This window comes from Fringilla coelebs (genome assembly GCF_963513975.1).
Source record: "Fringilla coelebs genome assembly, chromosome: 7".
Classification (NCBI taxonomy): Eukaryota; Metazoa; Chordata; class Aves; order Passeriformes; family Fringillidae; genus Fringilla; species Fringilla coelebs.
In genome coordinates, this window is record NC_140035.1 from 37839333 (window position 1) to 37865584 (window position 26252).

Sequence of the window (26252 nt, forward strand, 5' to 3'; positions counted from 1 at the left end):
AAGATTATTTCAAGTGCAAAGGCTCCTTTAGTGAAAAGCTGCTACCAGAGGATGTCTAAAGGTTCCTAGAGGATGGATTTTTTTTTTTTTTTTTTTCTTTTCAGGTGAATTTAAAAAACGGTGGTAGAAAAAGAGCAGGAAAGGCATCATCTGGTGGAGGGAATGGTGCCTTTCCCCAAAATCCCACTCTCCACCTTACATTTCTCCTTTAGGGGGTTTCCTGTGCAAGCCCCCACAGCCCGGGGGGTCCCAGCCCCTTCCCCTCTCCCTGCTTTTCCATGCAGGAGCTCAAATCCCTGCAGCAGGATGCCTTTCCCCAGGGGTTTTACCACATCTGGGGCTTTACCCAGAGCTGGGCTTTGCCCCCTGGCTCCAGAGCCCTGCAGGAGGCTGTGCTGGCAGGGTGGCAGCAGCTGTGGTCCGTGAGTAACCCCAGGTTATTTTTTTACTCCCCCCTTGGTTTTCCTGCCTAGCTCTGAGCACGCTGGGCTCAGCTCTCACCACGCTGTGCCCTCCTCCCCAGAGCCCTGGCACCATGGCCAGCAGGTTTTGGGGGCTGTGGGATGAGGCTGCGTTGGTTTCTCCCCGTTTTTTGGTCTGAAATCCAGCCCTTCCTGCCGTGCTGGGGCTGGGAATGTGTCCCCCTTCTGAACTCAGCATCAAGGCCCTCTCCCAGAAATCTCCCTGGGATTCGCATTGCCAGCCTCGTGCAGTAACTGGTTTTTGGGCTTATTGTTAATGGTTGTTTTTTCTAAAGAAAAAGGAGATTTTTTTGGGGGGAAAACCCCATTCCAGTGGAAGCTGTTACTCTCCAGTGCCCCCAGTTAGATGTCACCTGCTGTTGTCTCCATCCCAAAGCAGACTGGGATTAATTTAGTGGGGTTTCCACTGTGCCAGTGGTCCTGAACCTCATCTCCTCCCTCAGCCTTTCCACCCCACTGCCTCCAGGGGAAAAGTGCCTGGAAACCATCTCAGCCCCAGACTGCTGCTCCTGCTCCAGCTACAGGCAAGGAACCTCCTCACGTGGGACAAGGTGTGGGTGCAGGGTTTCTTTTGGCACAGAGGAGTTTTCCTGGTGGTTTTCTGGCTGGAGAAAACCCCCCTGTGTTCAGCCAAGGCTGCTCCCAGTCCCAGTGGAGGTCACATCCCAAGGCAGGGAAGGGAAATATTTTGGTCTCTGCTGCCCTGCCCCAGCTCTGTGGGGTGGGCACAGGTGATGCCCCACCATGGATGCCCTGCTCTGGGGAACAGGGACAGCAGCCAGATGATCTGGGGAGTTCCCCCCTGGCTACACCCCTGCTCCCTGGAATATTTCAGCTTCAGGGAAAGGAAGGATTTGGCTTTTTATTCCTCAGGGAACCGAGTGCTCCAGCACAGGTCACCTTGCAAGTGCATCCCCACCGCATTTTCTCCTCTGCTTCAGCCCTCACAAGTGAGGGATCATCTTCCATGGGCTCACCCAGCCCCAAAAGGCTGAGGGAGGGGTGTCAGGAGGGGGAGGGAGAGGAAAATCACCCCGTGGCTATCGGGGTCTCCACTCAAAGCGTGCTCTGCAGGGAAATCTGGAGCCTGATGAGACCCTGCAGCTCTCTGGGGGTTTGTTTCCATCCCCAGGGATCCCTGCTGAGAATCCCTGCATTTGCTGCCTCCCCACTCTTCATGAACAGCCCAAATCTTCCTCAGGTTTTCATTTTGCCCCCAAATCCCTCTCTTTCCAGGGCTGTCCCCTGCATCCAGCCTCCTCTGGGGGCCGTGTTCCCGTGGAAAACCGTGGTGGGAACACGTTCAGTGGGGATCACAAGGGAATTCTGCACCATCCCTGGGTGCTGGGATGTGCTGCTGTTCTGAGCACACCGGGCTCAGCTCTCCTGTCCCACCTTTGGGTTTACCTTGTTTGTAGGATCTTTTTTTTTTTTACCTTAATAGCCCGAGGTGACTTAATCAGGCCTGATCTTTCACAAAAAGGGTTTGCATGGCTGGAAATTCAGGGAGGTGATGATGATGATCATCCCAGAAAATGCAATTTCCATCCCATGCTCACAGCATGACCCACTCAAGCCTCCTTTCAAAGCCCGGTTTTTTGGGTTTTTTTCCTCTTTTTTGGCAACAGGCTTTACCCAAAGCATCCCCTGGGGCTCCCCTCTTCACAGCTCAGCAGGTTTAATCCATGGCAGGAATTCGAGGGCTTCTGAGCAACAAATGGGCTTTTAAAAAAGTGATTTATTATAATGAGGGGGGGAGAAAGAAGGATGTAAAGGTGTGTTTTTCCCAAGGGGTGGCTGATTGCAGGATTTGGGGGTGGAAGGACCCTGATGTCCAAGCGAAGAAGGCTCTGGCTGGGGGAGGATGTGTGATTTTTTTACAGTTTCACAGCCTCAGTCGGTGTTGGGATGTTGGCAGGGAGGCTGGTTGTGGTTTGCCCTTCCTCCCCCTGCCCCTCCCTGAGTCATGCAGCCCTGAATCACCCTCCTGCTCGGCTGAGATCATCTCCAAGGGGTTGGGGGACCCACCCAGCCCCCAAGGACGGCCCCAGCACCCCTCTGGGCTGTCCTGTGCTCCTGTCCTGCCCGGATGCCCCCCACTGAACATGAATTAAAGCTCCCAGGCATTGTCCGGCACAAATCGAGTCCCTGGGGCTGAACCACAGAGGGATCTGCCCCAGTGGAGCAGGGATTGTGTCTCCCCCTCCCCTAAAATAACCCAGGCTGGTGGCATTCCTGGGAAGGGCTCTGCTGCTTTTGTTCAGGCTGGTTTTTGAGGACGGGCTCAATAAGGCAGGCAGGAGCTGCCCCGGGGGATTTGGGGATTGCTCCATGACTCTCTTTTATCACCCTGAGCAATCTGATCTGGCACGGGAGACCTTTCACCCTTCCTTAAGAGAAAGGGAATTGATGCTCTCTGTCCTGCCCTTTGTCTCAGACATTTTAGCAACGCCTTTTCCCCAGGTTTCATCCCACTCACCTCTAAATAACTCCTGAAAACACCTCTGCAGGCGATAATTAATCTGAGGGCTCTGTGGCTGCTCCAGCTGAAATTGCCTGGGCTGGCTGTGCCAGCCCCCTGTCACCCCCAGGCAGTGCCAGGGATGGGACAACTGCAGTGCCAAACCCTCTGGGGTGCTGCAGGACAACTCTGGGGGTGATGGATGCAGGGGCCGAGGCATCTTCTGAGCCCCTTCCCATGGTTGCTCCCACAGCATTATCCCTGCACTGCTCCCCAGGCTGGACCATCACAGCTGCAATCCCAAAGGCACTGATTTTTGTGGGTGCCTGTGGGTTTGGGGTGAGTTTGGGTGGTTTTGGTTCAATGAGGCTGGTGCTGCCCCTCACCCACACTCCTCATCTTCTCAAGCTGTGCTTCCATGGTTTCCCACAGTGGGAAATGAGCTCCAGGAAAGCTTCCCCAAACGGGAGCAGTGCCTGGGTGCCAGCAGCAGTTAGTATTTGCTTTCTACAAAGCCACCCAAAAGGTAGATTAGCAAATAAATGAATTAAATTATTAATTGCAGGTCTGAGTGTGAGCATCCAAGTGAGAGTGTCCAGGGCAAGGGACCCACCTGTGGGTGGAGGTAAGGAAGGGCCCCTTGGTGGCCATCACTGCAGCTGGGCTGGGGCTGAGCAGTCCAGAAGAGCTGGGAAGCAGCACTGGCTCTTTCCCAGACTTGCTGGATGTTAAAATCCAGGGGGAAATAAGACAAACACTCAAAAGGTCCCTGGGTGGGAGCAGAAATCAGCAGCCCTGGGAAGGTGTTTGTACCCCCTTTCTCCAAGGGCACTGAGGGCATTTTGGCTGCTGCCTTTTTCCTGAGATTTGAAGGATTTGCTGGGAAAGCTCAGGCTGCAGTGCCTGGGGCTCTGAGGAGCGGGGGGAGAGGAGCAGTGGTTGGCCCTGCCTCAGTTTCCCCTTCTGGGAAGTGCCCCAGTGTCAGTATGGTGCTTTAATCTGGGCTGTGGCTGTGGATTTCTCCCTCTCCCAGCAAGGGAAGCTGGGTTTTTGGCTCTGTTTGGCCCCCAGTTAAGGGGCAATAAGAGGGGACATCACCTCCTGATTAACCCTTCCTGGGAAGGTGTGGGGGGCCCGAGCTGTGGTGATGATCCAGCTCCTTCCTCTGGGCCAGAGCCACTTGTCCCAAGTGCTTTGGCTCCTAATTTGCTCTGGGAATCCTCTCCTGGCTGGCAGCACTGTCGATATTCCTGGAGCACCTGGTTAGGGGATGAACAGGCCCCCGTGGAGTTCCAGCCACCCCTCCTGGGCTGGCTTGCTGGGAAGGGTGGCCTTGTCCCTGCTCCTGCCTCTGGGTGATCCCAGAGTGTCCTCTGCTGGGCACAGGGAGGCTTCTCCAGCCCTGGCCCTGCACATTCCTTCTCCAAGGGAAAATCGGGAGCGGGATTAAGCAGTGAGGGTGAGGAGAGCGAAGGGAGGGAGAGGATACCTGGATTCTGCTGTTGTTTTTCTTTGGCTGTGTTAAAAATATTTCCCAAATAAGTCATGGGATGGGCATTTTGAAACTTCCTTCCTTTCAGTTTTACTTCCCCTGCACAAGGGGCTTGGAGGTGCAATTGGGATATTTTTTTTTTCTCAGTTGTGCTCCTCTGATCTGAAATCAAAGAGTTCTCCCCTTGTCTGTGCAGAGAAAGTCACTGGGTTCATCCAGAGCCAGTTTGCAGCAGGGCACTGGGAGAACATCTCAAGGACATTTTGAAGTGGTTTTTTTATTTGGCATTGGACAGTGCTGGGAGCCAGGGATGCTCAGAGAGGACTGGAGTCACCGTGGCTGTGCTGTGACAGCCCTGAGAGGTCTGCAGGGTCTCCTTCCCAGCTGTCACCAGAGCCACGGGGACAGCCTGAGCTGTCACCTCAGGAAGGTGTGCGGCTGCAGGAGCTGCAATCTCCAAGCAGCTCAGCTCTCACACACCCTGGGGAGTCCTGCACACCCCAAAGAAAGGTTTCCTTCTGTTTGTGGTGGGCAGGAGGAGGGGAAGAAAAGTGCTGGGCAGGTTGTGGGTGGGGTGGGTGTCCAGGAGATTTGGGCACCGCAGCGGGGAGACTGCCTTGGATTTCACACAACTTCCTCTGAAATCCCTGCTTTTCCAAACTGCCAGAGAAAAGAGCAGCAGCAGGTACTCAGCAGGACACCTGTGCTGCCCTGGTGTACTGGGATCCCCCAGCTCAGAGCCTGGAATATTCACCTGGCAGCAGTGGCAGCCTCAGGATGTCACCTCTCAGCAAGGACATCACCAGGCAGCAGGGACAGGAATGAAGGGGGTTTGTGTATCAAGGTGGCATTCACACCGTGGGGGATTCAATCTGTCCCTTCTCCAGCTCTTTTTCCATGAACAAACAAGCATCCCCCCTATAACTCTCAAAACAGAAAACACAGCAGCAGCTTTTATTTTTAATATTTGGGGTTTATTTATAGGGCTGGGGGTTGGGGTTTTCCCCCGAGCATCACTTACAGGGAGCAAATCAGATGTGGGGCTTAATAAGCAATGCTTACAAAGAACTCTTCATCAGCAGGTGAGCTCCAGCTACAGCACATCTGCTTGATGGGCAATTTGGGGAAAACACCAGTGGTTTTCCAGCACTTGGTTTTGTTCAGGGTTTTGTAAAGCCAGGAAGATGTGCATCCAGCTTGGTTTGCGTGACAGGAACTGTGAGTGTACAGCATTTGCTCCCCTACGACAGCAGCCACACAGAGATTTCAAACAGGAATCTGACCAGATGGTTCTCCTAAAGTCCTCCAAAATCCCTACCTATCTCTGCTGCAGGTGGAGGTTAAAAGAAAAAGTCACTGAGTCCTCTGCACACTGACAGGTAGAAGCCAGGGGCCGGGGATTTCACACTCAGACCTTCCCAAGTGACTGCAGCACTTCTACACAAGGCATTTTTAACAACCCATTCTTAATTAAAAAACCAAAATTAGATCAGTGGAACAGCCCTTCTCGTGCTGCTATTTCAAAGGACCCCTATCATTCTTCATTCCTTGGCTGAAAATCACAGTGTTTTACTCATTGCAGTGAAATTCGAGCTGTTCCCTGACCCCGCTGCGGCGCCTGGAGCAGGAGCTCGGTCCCCTACCACCGTTCCCGGGTGCTAGTGGGACTTGGCTTTGGTGGCCTTGCCCGTCCTGCCCTTCTTGCAGCAGAACCTGCGGCAGCAGCAGAGGCAGCACTTGAAGGAGATGAAGAGGGAGAGGAGGGTGACGGCCGCCAGGAAGGCGATGACGTCCAGCGAGTGGTACTGCACCCAGTTGAGGTCGTGGGCGGCGGGGCGCAGGTGAGGGGCCCCCTTGTGCCTCATCACAAACTCCACCCAGTGCACGGCCAGGTCCAGGGGGTGGATGGGCCTGTCCAGGTGCAGGTCGGAGAGGCGCTGGATGTTCTCCTTGTACCTGCCGAGAGAGAGTGGAACCCTTTGAACCCCTCAGGGAAAGCCCCAGGACCTCGCCCTGCAAGGATACACCACGGAGTCTAGGATGAAAGAGGAGACTTCCCCATGGAGCCTTGCAACCCTGATCCACCCCATATGTCCCAAATTCTCGTGGTTCTCCTCTCCCTGTTCCCTCACTGGCTGTGGTATCCCTGCTGGCCAGCCCTGTCTTGCCTGTAGCCAATGCCCTCAGACCACTGGCCACTGACCCACACTTGACCTTGTGCAGAGTCTTCTGTCCCTGCTTTCCTCTTCATCCTTGTCCCAGATTGCAAGGCAATGTGTATTCTATCTGCCATCTGTTAGAGGTGTGGCAGTTGGCTGCTGTGAAGTGGGCAGTTTTCTTTGTCTCTTCCACACCCTTTCCTCCCTCCAGGGAGACATCTGCTGATAACAGGCTATGGAATGTCACTGCATGGCTGATAAAATTACATCATCCCATTGGGAGATGTGAGCCCAGAGGGAGGAGCCAAGCATTCCTACCTGGATATAATCTGAGATCCTGGGATAGCAAGACAGCTTCTCCACTGGATTTCCCAGAGGAACAGAAGCTGCCTCATCTTCCCCTGGATCTTCAGAGGCAGAACACACCCTTGTCTACGGGATCCCTGCTCCAACAGAACCACACCTGACACTCCAGGAGGGCTGCAGCCACAATTCCAACTGGACTGCCCCCAACACCCTGACCCACAGGGTGTCAGGCTGTGTTCTGACTCTGTCAGTGTTGTTTTGGTTTACTGCATTGTTCATTTTATCTTTTTAATTGCTTCCCTACTAAAGAGCTGTTACTCCTGCTCCCGTATATTTGCCTGAGAGCCCCTTAATTTCAAACTTATAACAATTTGGAGGGAGGGGGTTCACATTTTTCATTTCAGGGCAGGTTCCTGCCTTCCTTAGCAGACACCTGGCTTTCCAAACCAAGACAATAGTGCAGAAATAAACCACGCTGGAACTGACCATACAAAGGCCCTCCTGTCTCTCTTTGCTGAGCTAGCCGTGGTGAGTGTGGGCTGTGTGGATCTGACTGCCTTGCCTGAATGCTTACCTAAATGCTAAGGGGCTTTTCCACAGGAGATGCTTATTGGGAAATAGGCATCAGCATCCACCATCTAAACCCCACACTGCTACAAGAGAAGGCGTTGCTCAAACATGGAGTTGATGCCTAAGGATTTTAACTTTTGTGGTTTTTAAATCCTGTACTGCTTTAGGGTGGAACTCCACAGCCTGTCAGCTGCTGTTCTCCCATTTTATTCAGGCACAATTCCTCTGGGCCTGAAACTCAGGGACACCCTACAGCCTCAGGCCCTGAAAAATGTAAACAACAGTGAACTGGAGGGGGGCAAACTGGGGAAATGTGACTTCATGGCCTGAAGCTGTAATTGGGATATTAACCCCTGATATGCGAACAGACCAAACTTAAAATTTTAGGAAAAACTCGTGACCACCATCTATCTTGGGTGTAGCCTCTGGGAGGCTTCTGACTGCCCAAGGTGTATCTACTGAAAGCCCTTAATAAATACCCACTTTATTCTCTTAACCTTTTCTAGCCTCTGTTCTAGGTAGCCACTCCAAGGCATCAGTATCACAGGGGTGGGGTGGGTTGGAAGGACCTCGAAGCTCATCCCTCATGGGCGGGGACACCTTCCACCAGGCCAGGTTGTTTCAATCCCCATCCAGAACACTTCCAGGGATGGGGCAGTGGCAGCTCTTGTGCTACTAAGCCCCTTGAGAAGGATAATGGCAAAGTTAGAGGCCCAGGAAGCACTGGTTAGAGGCCCAGGAAATGACCAAAAAAAAAAAAGAAAAAAAGAGGGAAAGCTTAGTTTGAGCTCTCAGCAAAATCTCTGGGGTGAAGGTCTCTGGCTGAAAGGGGAGACTGGGGGTGGAAAAGCTGGCCAGCTTTTCCAACTGTTTTTGTTAGTAGTAGTAGTGTTATTGCTATTATTGCCATAAAAATTGGGTAGGAAACAATGTCAATAAGCTGCTATTTGTCAGGAATGTGGTGGAGTTTCTTAGTCCTTGGCACCCTTGAATGGGAGCAGGGAAGAGTTCTCATGTCTGAAAGAAATCTCTGTGCTGCCTTTAAGCCCCCTGGGTGTGCTGACTGCAGCCCTGTGATGTTCCCTGGGCTTTCTTAGTGCATCCCTGCAGGTTCCTCCTGCTCTGGGATTGTCCAGCCTTGATGAGCCAGGCAAGGCTCTCTGTGCTCACAGAATTCTTCACGAGCACTGAGGGGGGTAAAAATGCCTGAGAAAACTCACCTGTAAGATAAATGAGTGATAAATACATTTGATAAACCCTTTTCAGGCTCCCCACTGACCTGTGTCACCAGAGATTTGGGAACAAAAGCTTTTGCCACTTGTGTCAAAGCCCTCTCTGTCACTGCCTTGGCTTTAAGAAGATGACACATTTTTTTGGCAACTGGACTTCTTCCATTGCATTCCCAGCCCATCTCCCCTGCTCCCTGCAGCCTCTCTTCTCAGCCACTTCTTGTCCCTTGAAGGGGAAAGCCTGGAGTTAACCCAGGGCAAGCATCAGCTTCTCCATGGAAGCAGCTGCTATCAAATCCTAACTTTTGATCCAAGAAGCCATTTAGGAAGAGAAAAACCCCCTGTTAAGCTGGAAGTGAACGTGCTGGGGCTGCACACCAAGAAGGGGGAAGGCTGTGCCTCTGGTACTGACTTTTTGTCGTTGATCACTGCCTTCAGGGCGTTGGAGATATCAGTGGAAGTCATCTCCAGGATGTTGAGGGTCAGCCCTGCTCCCCGGGACTCCACTCGCTTGGCGTTGTCCATCTGGTCCCCAAAGAGAGGCATCAGCACCATGGGCACTGCATTGCAGATTCCCTCATAAACACCGTGGGAGCCGCCGTGGGTGATGAAGGCACGAGTCTTGGGGTGGGCTGTGGAGGGAAAAACAGGCTTGTGTCAGCTTCTGGAATTAGTGACTGCCAGCAACACGTCCCTGGGGAAACAACATGCACCAGAAAGGGCTGTGGTTGGGATAAATCAAGGATTTGGGGCTGCTGTGAGCATCATCCCTCATGGCCAGACTTAGGGAATAGAACTTTGTAGACCTTTGTCTTGGTTTTGGGTAATTCTCCAACTTTAGGATTAAAACGGAGCCAGGAGAGGTTAGAAAGGATGTTACCACCAAATATTTTTTCATTCTCTCTTCCATGATAGTGAAGGTCTCTCACAGCTGAAACTGTTCTGTTACCAGCAAATCCTGGCAACAATTCCACCACTTTAAAAGCCCAAAGACCTGTCTGGAAGTGCTCCCTTGAGGACCATGAAGTTTCTTTTCAGGCCAGAAGACAGGACAAAATCATAGCTGACTGTTGAGACTGCTTAGTCAGACATAAAGACTCTCATCTGTGACTATGGAGTGTTGGAAAGCCTTTTCAAACAGAGTTGTTTCATAATTCAGCAATTCCCAGCCAAGTTCCTAAATGACCAGCTCTGGCTCCAAGAGCAGAGGAAGGTTTGTGACCCACAGTGCTGGGTCAGGGGATGGTAACTCACACCAAAGATGATGCCCTTGGGGCCTCACCACAGCAGCCTGGTGTCAGCCCAGGGTGTCAGACCTACCCAGGAGGTCATTCTGAGGCAGCCACTTGACGAGCTTCACGTTCTTGGGCAGGTTGGGGGGTGCCTTGCCTGTGTAGCGCCAGAAGACCTGGCAAGAGAAGCAAAGCCCACGTCAGATCCCAGCAGGAGAAGGGAGGGAGGAGCTGAGAGCAGCGTGGAGCTGCTCTGCTGGAAGAGGAGGAGGGGATTGGTACCGTCTGAGGGACTGTTCCCAAGCCCTCCGCGATTTCCATGGCTTTCTTCATGGGAATCTCGGACACCATGGAGCCCAGCGAGAAGACAACGATGCCGTGTTCTCCAGAGGCGTTCACCATGGCTTCAAACTCCTGCCAAAGGAAAGCAAGCCTTTAGTCAAAGCCCTTTCTCTTGTCAGAGGCTGGAATTGCTGCCACCTTCTACAAAACTCTCTGGAAAGGAAACAGAACAAGCAGTGAGCACAACAAAACTGGGACCAGGAAAAGGAGCTGTTATTGACAGCTCTGCATCCGAAGCAGCGCGGCCAGCAGGTCCGGGGATGGGATTCTCCCCATCTCGTGAGACCACACCTGGATCCTGCATCCAGCTCCGGGGTCATCGGCATGAGAAGGACATGGGACTGTTGGAGCAAGTCCAGAGGAGAACCATGGAGTTGACAAGGAGTTAGGAGCACCTTCCTTGTGGGGACAGGCTGGGACATCTGTTCAGCCTGAAGCAGAGAAGATTTTTGTGTGGAGACCTCAGAGCCTTTCCAGTGCCTGAAGAAGCCCAGAAGGAAGCTAGAGAAGGACTTTTCATGAAGATCTGTAGTGATGGGACAGGGAGTAATGGATTCAAACCAAAAGAGGGGAAATTTGTGTTAGGTATCAGGAAGAAATTCTTCTCTCTGAGGGTGAGGAGGCCTCACAGGCCTCTGGCACAGGGTGCCCAGAGCAGCTGTGGCTGCCCCTGGATCCCTGGCAGTGTCCAAGGGGAAGATGGATGGGGTTTGGAACCACCTGGGCTAGTGGAAGGTGTCCCTGCCCACGGCAGGGGACTGAACTAGATGGGCTTCAACATCCCTTCCACCCCAACCTGTTCTATGATCCTAAAGAAAATGACTCTTTGGGAAGTAAAAATGGGCACATTTAACCTAAACCTGGATTCAGAACTGATGCTCTTCTTTCCAGGCCACAAGCAGCTACAAGAGAGAATTAAAATCCTGAAAGAGGGTTCTGACAGCAGGTATCTCAAATTTCTAATATCTGGATTTATTGTATCTGCTTTGGGTGTGATAACATTGAACTGCTGCCAGTTTTGTCTCTCTTTTGTTTGAGTGATTTAAATAATAGAAGGAGATCTAGCACTGGAATCCAGGAACAAAAAGATTCCAATGAAGCAGAAAAAAACAGCCCAAGGCTGGAGCAAAAATTCTTTGAAATAGAAAAATGTTTGGTTGAGCCAAGGAAGGAAAGGCAAAACTGGAGGAATTGTTGCAGACATCAGAGTTAAATAAGGGGAAAACAATGAACTAAATGTTTCTGTAAGTCTGGCAATTGCCATGTTATCTCTGGGATCTGAGGGGATAACCAGAGAACCATGGAATGCTTTGGGTTGGAAGGGGCTTTAAAGATTGTCTCATTCCAACTCCCTGCCATGGGCAGAGACAACAGAGACTGACTCTTTTCCATGCTCTTTTCCATATTTTTGTGGCTGTCTCAAGGAGTATTTAATCCCCTTTATATTCTGTGGGACATCAGTTTTACTTTGTTTTTCAGATGTTTTTGAGTTCCAAGGTCCAACTTTCTGCTCAGAAGTTCTCCTATTATGAGGAAACTGTTTGCAGACCTGCTCTGGGGTTATGCAGGTTATTTTAGCAGTGGTTTTAATCAGCACCTGCTCATACTTTTACAAAATATCTGCAGTGGAGACTCATGCAAAAAATAAGATAATTAGGAGGATTTCTTAATGGAAAGTGGGAGATATCCCATACTGAGAATTTTTGGCACAGTTGAAGCAAAATACAGTTGCAGTGCAGAGTATTTTACAAAAAGTGGCAGAAGTGCTGCTTCACTGGTGGTGGGGATTTAATTCGGGCCTGCCTGAACTGTCTGAAGTTCATGGAACATCCTCAGTTGGAAGGGACCACAGGGATCCTTGATCCAACCCCTGGCCCTGCACAGACACCCCAACAATCCCATCCTGATCCCCACCCCAACAATCTCCCCTGATAGGGCTGTCCAAACCCTCCTGGAGCTCTGGCAGCCTGGGGCCCATTCCCTGGGGAGTCTGGGCAGCACCCTCTGGGGGAAGAATCTTTTCCTGAAATCCAATCTAAACACCCCACCACAGCTCCAGCTGCTCCCTCGGGTGCTGTCCCTGGCACAGAGAGCAGAGATTGGAGCTGTCCCTCCATTGCCCCTCTTAAGGAAGCTGGAAAAAGGAAAAGGGAATGAAAATAGATAGGAAAATTGGAAAAGAAAAAGCCTTTTTTTTTTTTTTTTTTTTGGTGCAGGTTTGACTGGGAATGCCGAGGTGTCCCACAAAGTAACTTTTCCCTCATTGTTGAAGAGATGCAGCGGCGCAAAATGCACTCCCAGCCACTCCCACCTGGCATCCTTTATTCCAGCCTGGGAGCTCCATCTCCCGGAGAGAGCTCACAGCGCACCCACAGCTAAACTCGGGGAAAAAACCGGGAACTAACCTGAGATAATTTGTTTTCCCGAGTGCAGCTTATGCCTCCGACCAAGACCATGTTGGGCATGAGGGGCCTGGGGTACTCAAAGACAAAGTCGTATTTCATGAGCCAAACAGCGGCGTGGCTCAACAGCTCGGGCATGGTCGCCTCCCGCTGCAGGAACTCCCAGATCAAGGGATCATAGGGGGAATAAAGAACAGAGCAGGCCAGGGAGCTGCCCAGGGTGGCCAGGAGGTTGCCCAGGCGCTGCCAGAAGGACATGTGGTCCGTGGAGCGTGTGAAGAACCGCGGGACGTAGGAAGGAGGGCTGGGACACATGGTGGCCTGGAATTCCACGCTGCACGGCAGCCCCCGCAGGAAGTACACGGAGGGCAGGGACAGATGTTCTGCCAGTATCTGCCCACATGGGAAGAAGGGATCCATAAAGATGGCATCAAATTTGCTTCCTTCAAGGTATTGGATCAGCTCTTTGTCGGACAGGAGACGCTTGCAGGAATCCAAGAACATGCTTGTAAAATTGGCAATTTTGGAGAATTTCTCCAAGAAGGGATGAGGTGTGAAACTCCTGTGGCCCATCTCTTTAAACTCTGCCTCCACAAACTCCTTGGTGTAGGACACAGGGTAGGTTTTCAAAGTATAAATTGGGGATGAACGGATCCGCATATTTATCTCCGGCGCAACCACCACGATTTCGTGTCCCTTGTCCCTGAGCTTCTCTACGACTGGGAGTGTGCTGAGCCAGTGGCTGCCGTCGATGGGCATGACCAAGAGCTTCCCACCTTCACCAGAAGTCCACAACAGCAGGAAAAACACAGCCCAAGAGGCCAGAGAAAGAAATCCTGGCTTTGGAGAAACCATTTCCCTGGCGCTGCTAGCGAAGTAATAAACGGCGGTGAAACTGCAGCCGGGGACAAGGAATGAATCATGGGGTGCTTCCCACTTGAATGTTAGCTAAGGTGGGTTTTTAATTTTTAACAGGCAGAAATTGAGGTAATTTTTAACTGTGGGTAAATATTGGGTTTATTATCTGTTCGCAGGGAAGGCTTTCAGTGAGTGGCTGCCGTGAGGTGAAGCTGAATGTTTGGACTGACACCAGGAGGGAGGAGTGACCAACAGCCTGTGGTGCTGAGAGGCTGAATGAGAGCCATGAATGGGCTGACCAGCAATCACTACATCATTAACATCCAGTTAATGATCAACCCCCTGCCTTGAGTCCACTGCACTGATTGGACATGAAACTCAGCACAAATCTGACCTTTGGATTGCTTTGTGCCCCCAGAGTGTAACCAAGAAGCTAAGATTGACAGAGGTTTGATAGAGTGTGTTGTAAAGGTTTATCTCCAGATTTGTTGCGCTATCACAGCAGTTATCAAAGTGAAAGCCCTGAATTTACAGTAGTAAATGTGTTGTAAGCAGAGCAATAACTCATGCTGTCACAACACCACAGTGTCTGAAAGCAGAATAACCTGGGGATATCGGCTCTATTTGCACAGCACGAGAGGAATCTGAACAAGGGACAGTAGTTACAATCCTGAAGGTTTCCTTTCCCAGCCATCCTCTTATTTGCTATCTTGCACTGCTGCTTGCACAAATGCAGAGGCAGCAGAGCTCCCTCTGCTGTCTTTGCACACCCCTGGTTTTGGGCTGTTGGTGCACATGGAATATCCCCAGTTAGAATTTCCTGATCCACAGGGATCATTGATCCAACCGCCGGCCCTGCACAGACACCCCAACAATCGCACCCTGTGCATCCCTGAGAGCACTGTCCAAACACTCCCAGAGTTCTGGCAGCCTTGGGGCCATGACCATTCCCTGGGGAGCCTGGGCAGTGCCAGCATCCTCTGGGGGAAGAACCTTTTCCTAAAACCCAGCCTGACCCCCTCTCCTGATGTTCTATGCTTTGCCCAGCTTCATGTTCAGCGGCACAGCAAAAGTGCCTGGGTGTATCCACAGAGTTAATTCTATATTCCCAATTTTTGTTCAATCAAGTCTCCTACAATTAACTGGCATTCCACGTTCCTTAGTGATATCAAATCCTCTTACCTAGAATTATTTTGTCATTTGCCTGGATATAGAGCGTGCCATGAGTGATGGTGACAACTTGACCTAAGCTCTCCTGGAGCAAAACCCTTCAGCAAGCCTTGTGATCATCTCAAAGCCCAAGATTCCCACTCCCATGCCATCCGGGGATTTGATCACACCCTGCCTCAAGCACACAAACATCACTCCAGGAAACACTTAAAGAAAGCACATCTTGAACAAGCACCCTCAGGGTAAGCAACGACAAACCTTTGCGAGTGGCTTCTTCGGCACACAGTTGATGCCTCCAATATAGACCATGTTGGGCATGATGGGGCGTGGATACTCAAAAACAAAGTCGTATCTCATCAGCAAAACTGATGCTTGGCTGAACAGCTCCTGCATCGTTACATCCCTCTGCAGGAACTCGGAGGCCAAGCTCTCGTACTTCAAATAAAACAGGTGGCAAAGCAAAGGCTCTGAGAGCCCGATCAGGAAGTTCTTCACGCGCTCTGGGAACGTCATGTGGTCGGAAAGAGATGATAAAGTCTTGGGCACGTAGGATACAGGGCTGGGAGACTGCGCGGCTTTGTAGTCTAAGGTGCAAGGAAGGCCACGCATGAAGTACACAGTGGGGAGGGAGAGATACTCAGCCAGAATTGGCCCACAGGGCAGCACAGGGTCCATCATGATGGCATCGAATTTGCTGTCCTGGAGGTACTTCATGAGCTCTTTGTCAGATAAGAGATGCCGACAAGCAGAAGTGAACATGTTGGTAAGCTCTGTGATGTTTCTGAGTAAAAGTGAGAAGGTTAGGGTCTCAAAGCTATTTTGCCCCAGCTTCTGGTAGTATTGGTCCACAAACTCCTGAGTGTAAGGCACCGAATATGTTTTGACGGTGAAGGACTGGGAGCTTTTCAAGAGCAAGGCAGCATCAGGAACCACGGCCACAATTTCGTGCCCCTTCTCCCAGAGTTTCTCCAGGACCATCCGCATGCTCAGCCAGTGACTTCCATCCTGAGGCACCACCAAGAGCTTCCCACCATCGGCCAGACTCCAGAAAGCAAGGAAAAGCACAAGCCCAGCATGTACCTGGTACCTCCACATAACTGTCATGGGGCAGTCAAAGAAACTAGCTGCTCCTCCTTACGTTGCTCAGCAGCTTATGAAGAAAAATCTCCTTGTACCTCATTTATATTGTGCTGGACTTCAATGTTTTATCTCTACAAAATGTTTATTGATACAAGTCATTGGAGTTCAAAGACCATATTTCTGATAAAAGCCGTGATTAAAGTCCTATCAAGGCACCTATGCTGTGCTATTCATTTAGGTTATCTCAGATTATTCAGCATAATCAGTAGATAAAGCAGTTGTTCATGGAGGGGTTTTGATGTGTCAGGGTTTTTTCAAGGGACTCACTGTGCACTCAATTGTCCCAGGCCAGATTTAAGTCAGTAATCAAATTTATGGCCACTCCACAGAGCTTATATCACAAGAACTGTGTTGCACTGTTGACAAGCAAGACCTAACCCCTCAATCTTTGCTCAGGAAGGTGGCTGGAGTTCAGAGAATGTCCTCCATGACAAGCAGGAGCTGGCACGTGGAGCGGCAGAGTCACCAAAGTTTGGGTAACACATTAACCAACCACCTTTTTAGCAAAGCAGTGATAGAGCAGAAAGCACAGTTTGTGCTCAGGAGGGGCCATCAGAGTTCATAGGTGAATGGCTCAAGGCTAAACATCTTTTTGAAAAGCAATGATGCAGCAGAATATGAGGCTCTTGCTCAAGAGGGGCCACAGGAGTTCGGGGTGAGAGGCTATGGGACAAATAGGTTTGAAAGTTCTTCATAACAGTCCCTTTCCCAAATTTCAGAAGGCCTGGCTGTAGTATGTGGTATGTGGATGTCCATACTCGTGGACAGAAGGGCTTGGCCAAGCAGATCTCACCTGCCATTAAGGCATATTCCACATGGGCAGGGAAAAGCTGGATGCCAAAAGTTTGCAAGTTTACAAGAGAAATACAAGATATGGCAATAGTATCTGGACAAGAGCCGGCTGGAGAAGACAGATTCTTTTAGACCCCCCAACCGAGCACTCCTGAACAGAATGAACTCTGAGCAGTTTCTCCAGGCCTGGAAGGGTTCTCTTGGAGGAGGTAGGAATGATGGGAAATCTGATCCATAAAATGACTGCCTTTTCCAAAGGCACCTGAGTGTGATAAATACACTCCAAGGCTAGTCCTAAGTGTTATTCCAAGATTAAGACTAAGTGTGTCCTAAAATGTTTATTTGGAGAGGAGGTCCTCTGTGTGGCCCATTAAAGAAAAGGGGTTCCTAAAAGCCAGCAAGAAGGACTGTAATATTTATGGAAAATGCATTAAATAGGATGGAATTTCAGACATCAGTGGGGAGTTTTAGATTGGATATTAGGAAAAATTTCTTCATGGAAAGAGTTGTCAAGCACTGGAAGGGGCTTTCCAGGGCAGTGGTGAAATTACCATCCCTGGAAACATTCAAAAAACGTGAGGATGGGGCACTTGGGGCTACGGTTATTGGTAGACCTGGCAGCACTGGATTAATGGTTGGACTCCGATTTTAGAGGGCTTTTCCAACCTTAAGAGTTCCATGATTTGATGCAGTCCCATTCTGCAGCTGGTGAAGCAGAACTGGGGTTCTAGCTCGCAGTGGGGTAGCACTGAAAGACCAAAACCTACAGGAGGCAGAGGCAAGGGATTCTCACCAGGGCTGCATTTCCTCATGTCTGTGGTAAAAAGACCTCAAATAATGAGGTGATGCAGCATTCAACAAGCCTTAAGGTGGCAGTACATACTCAGCTAGTGAACTCAGAGTTGCAGAAACACTCTTATCCTGCATTAAGGCCTCTCAAATCCTTATATTTGGTACATAATCACTCCCACCTAGTTAAGTTCTGCTAACATTTCAGCCAAACTTGTATCATCTGTGAGACACTAAAACACAACCCTATAAAACAACACTAAAGAGGTAAGAAAACCCCCTCAATCCAAACCCTTGAGGCCAAGCTCAGAAAAGTTTGAAAAAAAAAAAAAGTTCACAAAAGTTCAGCGAAAGTTCATAGAAGTTGTGACACTGGATTTTGAGCAGCACATGAACACCCTCCACGTGTTTACGAGTGCAGAGACTGAAGTCCACAAGTCCAGCCCATTCCAAAGGTGAGATAGCAGGAGAAAGTCAAGCAAAAGTACAGAACTGAGTGCCAAGGTTGTAAGCTGGAAACAGTACAGCAAATATCTGAGCTAAGGGAATCCATTATTATCTCTCCTGTAAGCCTACAAATCCTGGCAGGCAGCCTGTACCTTTTATTAACCCCCTAAACCCCTTTTAAATTCAGAGGGTTTGTCTACAAAAAAGAAAATCTGCACCTCTTGAGAGGTTGATTTGGGGTTTTTTGGGCCATGGTGTGGAAAAATACTCCCCTTTGTTTGCTCTAAGTTTGTTGCATTTCAGTGTTAGTCATAGGACAAATATTGGGAGAAACTATCAGTTCCCCTTGTGCCTTTAGGTATGATTTTCCAGATTTTACAGACCTCTGCTATAATTCTTTTCATAGGTTAAGGTGCGCATTTTACTCCCTCTCTGCTTTTCTAGCCTGAGTGCCAAGTTTGAATCGTCTTAAAAATCCTCCATTTTTACTGTGTGAGACTGGGCTTTTTCTGAAATATCAGACTAATCTCAGCATTTTGTAAAGCAAGGATCTGAAAAACCCAACAGGAATAGCTATTATTAAAAACAGAATCCATGAGGATACTCTGCAAACCACAAAATCTATTTGAAAGCACATTAAAAGACCGGCTGACATGAATTCATTTTAGAAGAATAAAGTAACTTATACCTTGTTCTTCGATGCTGGATATAAATTTAAATAAGGAGCATCACTGGCATGGGATATATGAGCTGGAAAATTTGGCCTATAAAAGCATCATAAAGGCCAGCAAAGGCAGATGCAAAGTTCTGCCACTGGAATTCCATGCCACAGGACAGGTGCACTAAAGTTTGAATGCAGGAGATGACAAAAAGATAAAGAAAAAGATGAGATTAAAAGTGACAGGACAAGAGGCGACAATCCCTGCAACATGGAAAATTAAAACTAGATACAGGAATCAATTGGATATAATAAGGTATGTTCCCTAGAGGAGATAATTGAAATTGGAAAAGAGAGAGAATGGAACAAAAAGGACCTGGACATGTTCTGACAGGAAGTTCTCAGAGACGCCTTTAATGTCCTTCCAGGTGACAATGTTTTCTGAATTTCTAACAAGTCAAAGTACAGAGAATCCTTCTTAAAGGAGAAAAAAAAGAAAAAGAAAAAAAAGAAAAAGAAAGCATAGTTAAGGAAATTAGCCAGAGGATATATGGAGTGCTCCTCAAATCAAAATGTGTCTTGCACCACACCAACAGCCTACTCCAAAACCAAAGCTGCCTTGGAGCAGAGGCACAGCACCAATGGGAATTCTACCAGAGCTAATTGCATATACAATACTTTCTCCCTCTTCCTACTCTGATCATCCTTCACAGATACCAAACCAGCACCTCCCTGCAAAGCACGAGCAGATTGAAATCCTCCTTGCTAATGAAAGCTGAGTTTCAGCTTCCCCGAGATTTCTAAAGCCTGCAAGAACAAGAAGAGAAAACAGAGCGTGACCCACCTGACTTAGCTTCTTGTAAGCACAATTTACTCCACTAATCAAAACCATGTTGGGCATCAAGGGTTTTGGGAAGTGCAAGACAAAGTCCAGCTTCATGAGCCAAATGGAAGCCTGGCGCAGGAGATCCGGCACAGTCACCTCCCGCTGGAGGAACTCCGAAGCCAGTTCTGCATAAGGTTGGAAGACAACATCGCAGAGGAAGAAATTGGGGATGTCATAGAGCATGTTCTTCACGCGCTGGAGAAAGGTCATGTGGTCTGTAAGGTCTGTAAATACTCTGGGGACATAGGAAGGGGGATTGGGGCACTGGGTGGCTTGATACTCCAAACCACATGGAATTTGCTGCAGGAAATACACAGAAGGCAGGGAAAGATACTCGGCCAGTATTGCCCCACAGGGGAGGACAGGGTCTGTGAGGACGGCATCAAACTTGCTCTCCTCAAGGTACCTGATGAGCTCCTTGTTGTGGATTAAGTGTGTGCAGGTGGCCAGGAACAGAGCAGAGGTCTTCTTTGCCTGTTGGTACTGTCGAATAACTCTTTCCAGAAAAGGTCCTCCTTCAAATAAATCCATTATTGACCCTTTGAAAACTGTATCCAGCTCTTCCTTAGTGAAGGGGACCGGGTACATTTTCATCACAAAGCTCTTGGACGGTTTGATGTGCAGGGAGACTTCAGGTGCCACCACAACCACCTCGTGTCCCTTCTGCTGGAGCATGTCCAGCAATTCCCGCATGCTGAGCCAGTGGCTCCCATCCACTGGCACCACCAGGAGCTTCCCAGCAGCAGCCAGACCCAGCAGGGACAGGAGCACAAGCACAACTGGTGGAGCAGCACTGAGCCCCGGGGCCATTCCTGCAGGGATCAGCTGAGTGCCAACAAGGAAGGAAACCCGCGGCAGCACAGGAGCTCTGGCGCTCACTCCGCACTTCTAAACAATCTGTGCCACAGCCCAACTCTGTATCCTTGCTTTATCTGCTCTGTGGTAAATGTATAATCACTGCTGTGATAAAAGGCTGCATAACCAGCAGCAGAGTCCAGGCAGCTGACAAATGTGGGGGATGCACCAGATAAGCCTCGTGTTTCTATTAAAACATTCTTAGCTTATCAGTCACCTTTGAGCACCACCTGCCAAGCCAACACAGCCCCTTCTGACTCCTGGAATTTGCTGCTACTCTGCAAACAGCCATCACCAAGGCAAACTTTTCCTAGATCTCCCTGCAAACAGAGGGGCTGTTTCTCAACACAAGAGCCCCCTGCCTGCCACCTTCCGCCACATTCCGGCTTTGGAAATACCCAGGTAAAAAAGCACAAAAATTTCACTGGCAAAGAAAGAGGCAGAGAGGCAACAAGGAATGAAGCCCGAGATGCAGTTACTGTCTCAGTAAACACCAGACCCAACTACAACAATTTGCCAAGCAGGGATTGCACCTGACTGCAAGCCTTTCACAGACACACAGACGCGTTCATCACTCACTAAGAGAGCACCAAATTACACAAGGTTCCACAAAATGGCTCTGAATACGAGAAATCAAAACAGCAAATGCAGAGCACACTTTAGAGGTGAGAAGGCACAGGACTGCTGCCTACAAATGGAAAGAGACGGAGAGAAAAATTCAGGAGCATTCATCCATCCAGAAATCCTGGGAAGTCAATTCCCATCTGCAACACAAGATTAAAGGCTTCTGAACACAGAAATCCATCCGAGCACAAATTAAAACCAGAGCGTGACCCACCTGAGGCAGATCCTTGTGAGCACAGTTTGCTCCTCCAATGGGAATGATGTTGGGCATCAAGGGTCTTGGATAGTCTAGCACAAATTCCATCCTCAGGAGCCAAACTGAGCCCTTCCGTAAGAGATCCTGCAAAGTCACCTCCCGCTGCAGGAACTCTGAAGCCAGTTTTGAGTAGGGTTCAAAGGTAAAATCACAGAGGAAAAGGTTTTGGGTGTCAAAGAGAAGATTCTTCACCCGCTGGAGAAAAGTCATGTGGTCTGTAAGTTGTGAAAATGACCTGGGCACATAGGAAGGAGGATTGGGACACTGAGTGGCTTCAAAATCGAAGCCACACGGGACTTGTCGGAAGAAATACACGGAAGGAAGTGAAAGATGCTCAGCCAGGATTACGCCACAAGGTATTATAGGGTCTGTAAGGATGGCATCAAACTTGCTCTCCTCAAGGTACCTGATGAGCTCCTTGTTTTGTAGGAGCTGTTCACAGCTGGAGAACACCATATCAGTGAATCTTTTCATAGCTTCAATTACTTTAAAATATCTTTCCAGAAAAGATCCTTCCTCAAATGTGATATGAAAAAATGCCTTGGATGCATTGTCCATCTCTTCCTGTGTGTAGGGGACCGGGTACATTTTCATCACAAAATTCTCTGATGGTTTGACGCGCAAGGAGACTTCAGGTGCCAGCACGACCACCTCGTGTCCCTTCTGCTTCAGCATGTCCAGCGCCTCCCGTAGGCTGAACCAGGGGCTCCCATCCACCGATGTCACCAGGAGCTTCCCAGCAGCAGCCAGACCCAGCAGGGACAGGAGCAGAAGCACAACGGGGAGAGAAGCCCCCCGCAGTCCCCATGGGGAAGAAGTCCCCCAGAGCCCTGGGGCCATTCCTGCAGGGATCCGGTGAGTGCTTCCAGGACAGGAAATCCCCAACAGCACCGGAGCCCTCGGCAGCAGCACAGGAGCTACAGCGCTCGCTCCGCGCTTCTAAGCCATCTGTGCCACAGCCCAACTTTGTATCCTTGCTTTATCTGCTCTGCGGCAATTGTGTAATCACAGGCATGATAAAAGGCTGCATAACCAGCAGCAAAGTTCAGGCAGCTGATAAATGTGGGGGATGCACCAGATAAGCCTCAAGTTTTGTAACAAAACCTTTAGCACTTTTGTCACATTGCAACTCCACCTGCCAAGCCAACACAGCCCCGTGAGCCCTCTGAGATTTGCTGTGGCACTTCACACAGCCATCATCAGCAAGGCAAACTTTTCCTAGATCTGCCTGCAAACAGAGGGCCTTCTTCTCAACCTGAGAGCCCACAGCCTCCCAAATTCCTTCTGTTTCCAGCTTTGGAAATACCCAGGGGAAGTAGCGTAAAATTTCACTGGCAAAGAAAGATGAAGAGAGGCAACAAGGACAGAAGCCTGAGGTGCATTTCTCAGGAAACACCAGACCCAACTACAACAATTTGCTACTTAGGGATTGCACCTGACTGCAGGCTTTGACAGCCCACCGTACTACTTCTTCACTCACTAAGAGAGTACCAAGTTACACAAAGGTACCAATAATTAGAGATTGTAGGGACACTTCAAACTGGACAAGAGAGAGAAAAGAACATCCTGACCTCACTGGACGTGCCAGGACAGGAGATTCTCAGAGAGACCTCAAATGTCCTTCCAGGAGACAATGCTTGATGTGCCTATGACAATTCAGAGCGTTGAAAATCCTTCATTAAAGGAATGAAAGGAGCCAGAATTGCAGATGAAATTGGCCAGATTAGATCAGAGGATAAATGAAAACGTCCTCAATTTAAGGCTTGTCTTGGCGTCACATCAACAGCCTTGATGGAAGAGGCTCTGAGGAAGCCACTCCAATCCAAAGCTGCTTTGGAGCAGAGGCACAGCACCAATGGGAATTCTACCAGAGCTAATTGCATATACAATACTTTCTCCCTCTTCCTACTCTGATCATCCTTCACAGATACCAAACCAGCACCTCCCTGCAAAGCACGAGCAGATTGAAATCCTCCTTGCTAATGAAAGCTGAGTTTCAGCTTTCCTGAGATTTCTAAAGCCTGCAAGAACAAGAAGAGAAAACAGAGCGTGACCCACCTGACTTAGCTCCTTGTAAGCACAATTTACTCCACTAATCAAAACCATGTTGGGCATCAAGGGTTTTGGGAAGTGCAAGACAAAGTCCAGCTTCATGAGCCAAATGGAAGCCTGGCGCAGGAGATCCGGCATGGTCACCTCCCGCTGGAGGAACTCCGAAGCCAGTTCTGCATAAGGTTGGAAGACAACATCGCAGAGGAAGAAATTGGGGATGTCATAGAGCATGTTCTTCACGCGCTGGAGAAAGGTCATGTGGTCTGTAAGGTCTGTAAATACTCTGGGGACATAGGAAGGGGGATTGGGGCACTGGGTGGCTTGATACTCCAAACCACATGGAATTTGCTGCAGGAAATACACAGAAGGCAGGGAAAGATACTCGGCCAGTATTGCCCCACAGGGGAGGATAGGGTCTGTGAGGACAGCATCAAACCTGCTCTCCTCAAGGTACCTGATGAGCTCCTTGTTGTAGATTAAGTGCGTGCAGGTGGCCAGGAACAGAGCAGAGGTCTTCTTTGCCTGCTGGTACTGTCGAATAACTCTTTCCAGAAAAGGTCCTCCTTCAAATAAATCCATTATTGACCCTTTGAAAACTGTATCCAGCTCTTCCTTAGTGAAGGGGACCGGGTACATTTTCATCACAAAGCTCTTGGACGGTTTGATGTGCAGGGAGACTTCAGGTGCCACCACAACCACCTCGTGTCCCTTCTGCTGGAGCATGTCCAGCAATTCCCGCATGCTGAGCCAGTGGCTCCCGTCCACTGGCACCACCAGGAGCTTCCCAGCAGCAGCCAGACCCAGCAGGGACAGGAGCACAAGCACAACTGGTGGAGCAGCACTGAGCCCCGGGGCCATTCCTGCAGGGATCAGCCGAGTGCCTACAAGGAAGGAAACCCGTGGCAGGACAGGAGCTCTGGCGCTCACTCTGCGCTTCTAAGCCATCTGTGCCACAGCCCAACTCTGTATCCTTGCTTTATCTGCTCTGTGGTAAATGTATAATCACTGCTGTGATAAAAGGCTGCATAACCAGCAGCAGAGTCCAGGCAGCTGATAAATGTGGGGGATGCACCAGATAAGCCTTATGTCTTATGACAAAACCTTTGGCACGTAACAGTCACCTTTGAGCACCACCTGCCAAGCCACTGTAGCCCCTTGAGCCCTCTGAAATTTGTTCACACACCCATCATCACCAAGGAAAACTTTTCCTAGATGTGCCTGCAAGCAGATCTTCTCAACCTGAAAAGGGGCTGCTTCTCAACTGAGAGCCCCCAGCCTGCCATCCACAAGATACCAGCTTTGAATATCCCCAGGTAAAAAAGCACAAAAATTTCACTGGCAAAGAAAGAGGTAGAGAGGCAACAAGGAATGAAGCCCGAGATGCAGTTACTGTCTCAGTAAACACCAGACCCAACTACAACAATTTGCCAAGTAGGGATTGCACCTGACTGCAAGCCTTTCACAGACACACAGACGCGTTCATCACTCACTAAGAGAGCACCAAATTTCACAAAGTTCCACAAAATGGCTCTGAATACGAGAAATCAAAACAGCAAATGCAGAGCACACTTTAGAGGTGAGAAGGCACAGGACTCCTGCCAAGAAATGCAAAGGGAGAGAAAAATTCAGGAGCATTCATCCATCCAGAAATCATGGAATGGGAAGTCAATTCCCATCTGCAACACAAGATTAAAGGCTTCTGAACACAGAAATCCATCCGAGCACAAATTAAAACCAGAGCGTGACCCACCTGAGGCAGATCCTTGTGAGCACAGTTTGCTCCTCCAATGGGAATGATGTTGGGCATCAAGGGTCTTGGATAGTCTAGCACAAATTCCATCCTCAGGAGCCAAACTGAGCCCTTCCGTAAGAGATCCTGCAAAGTCACCTCCCGCTGCAGGAACTCTGAAGCCAGTTTTGAGTAGGGTTCAAAGGCAAAGTCACAGAGGAAAAGATTTGGGATGTCAAAGAGAAGATTCTTCACCCGCTGGAGAAAGGTCATGTGGTCTGTAAGTTCTGAAAATGACCTGGGCACATAGGAAGTAGGATTGGGACACTGAGTGGCTTCATAATCGAAGCCACACGGTATTCCTCGTAAGAAATACACGGAAGGAAGTGAAAGATGCTCAGCCAGGATCACGCCACAAGGTATTACAGGGTCTGTAAGGATGGCATCAAACTTGCTCTCCTCAAGGAACCTGATGAGCTCTTTGTTTCGCAAGAGCTTCTCACAGCTGGAGAACGCCAGACCAGTGAATCTTTTCACAGCTTCAAATACTTTATAATATCTATCCAGCGAAGATGCATCTTCAAATGTGATATGAATATATGCCTTGGCTGCATTGTCCATCTCTTCCTGTGTGAAGGGGACTGGGTACATTTTCATCACAAAATTCTCTGATGGTTTGACATGCAAAGAGACTTCAGGTGCCACCACAACCACCTCGTGTCCCTTCTGCTTCAGCATGTCCAGTGCCTCCCGTAGGCTGAACCAGGGGCTCCCATCCACCGATGTCACCAGGAGCTTCCCAGCAGCAGCCAGACCCAGCAGGGACAGGAGCAGAAGCACAACAGGGAGAGAAGCCCCCCGCAGTCCCCATGGGGAAGAAGTCCCCCAGAGCCCTGGGGCCATTCCTGCCGGGATCTGGTGAGTGCTTCCAGGACAGGAAATCCCCAACAGCACCGGAGCCCTCGGCAGCAGCACAGGAGCTACAGCGCTCGCTCCGCGCTTCTAAGCCATCTGTGCCACAGCCCAACTTTGTATCCTTGCTTTATCTGCTCTGTGGCAATTGTGTAATCACAGGCGTGATAAAAGGCTGCATAACCAGCAGCAAAGTTCAGGCAGCTGATAAATTTGGGGGATGCACCAGATAAGCCTCATGTTTTATAACAAAACCTTTGGCACTCTTGTCACATTGCAACTCCACCTGCCAAGCCAACACAGCCCCTTGAGCCCTCTGAGATTTGCTGTGGCACCTCACACAGCCATCATCAGCAAGGCAAACTTTTCCTAGATCTGCCTGCAAACCGAGGGGCTTCTTCTCAACCTG

At 49.7% G+C, this 26252-nt stretch overlaps 2 protein-coding genes across 5 annotated transcripts in view; both read right to left on the reverse strand.

Annotated features, from left to right (window-relative positions):
* Positions 1–5429: 5429 nt before the first annotated feature.
* LOC311155898 (UDP-glucuronosyltransferase 1A1-like) overlaps positions 5430–26252 on the reverse strand; it is a gene marked incomplete at its 5' end in the record, with an annotated part of 99637 nt that continues 78814 nt past the window's right edge. For 2 of the 4 annotated variants that reach the window (XM_084209374.1, XM_084209375.1), the window contains 4 exons: positions 5430–6391; positions 9112–9331; positions 10020–10107; positions 10214–10345. In XM_084209374.1, the coding sequence (XP_084065500.1) occupies positions 6094–6391; positions 9112–9331; positions 10020–10107; positions 10214–10345 (738 nt within the window). In that variant the 3' untranslated portion in view covers positions 5430–6093. Of the gene's footprint in view, positions 6392–9111; positions 9332–10019; positions 10108–10213; positions 10346–12678; positions 13531–19373; positions 20226–26252 lie in introns of those variants that run through there. The other 2 variants (XM_084209372.1, XM_084209373.1) reach the window with 2 other exon arrangements.
* LOC311155837 (UDP-glucuronosyltransferase 1A1-like) lies at positions 20291–24060 on the reverse strand (the record flags this gene model as incomplete). Its single annotated transcript, XM_084209272.1, has 5 exons — positions 20291–20388; positions 20488–20590; positions 20869–20958; positions 21109–21753; positions 23854–24060. 5 exons carry the CDS (start codon positions 24058–24060, stop codon positions 20291–20293), a joined length of 1143 nt encoding a protein of 380 aa, XP_084065398.1.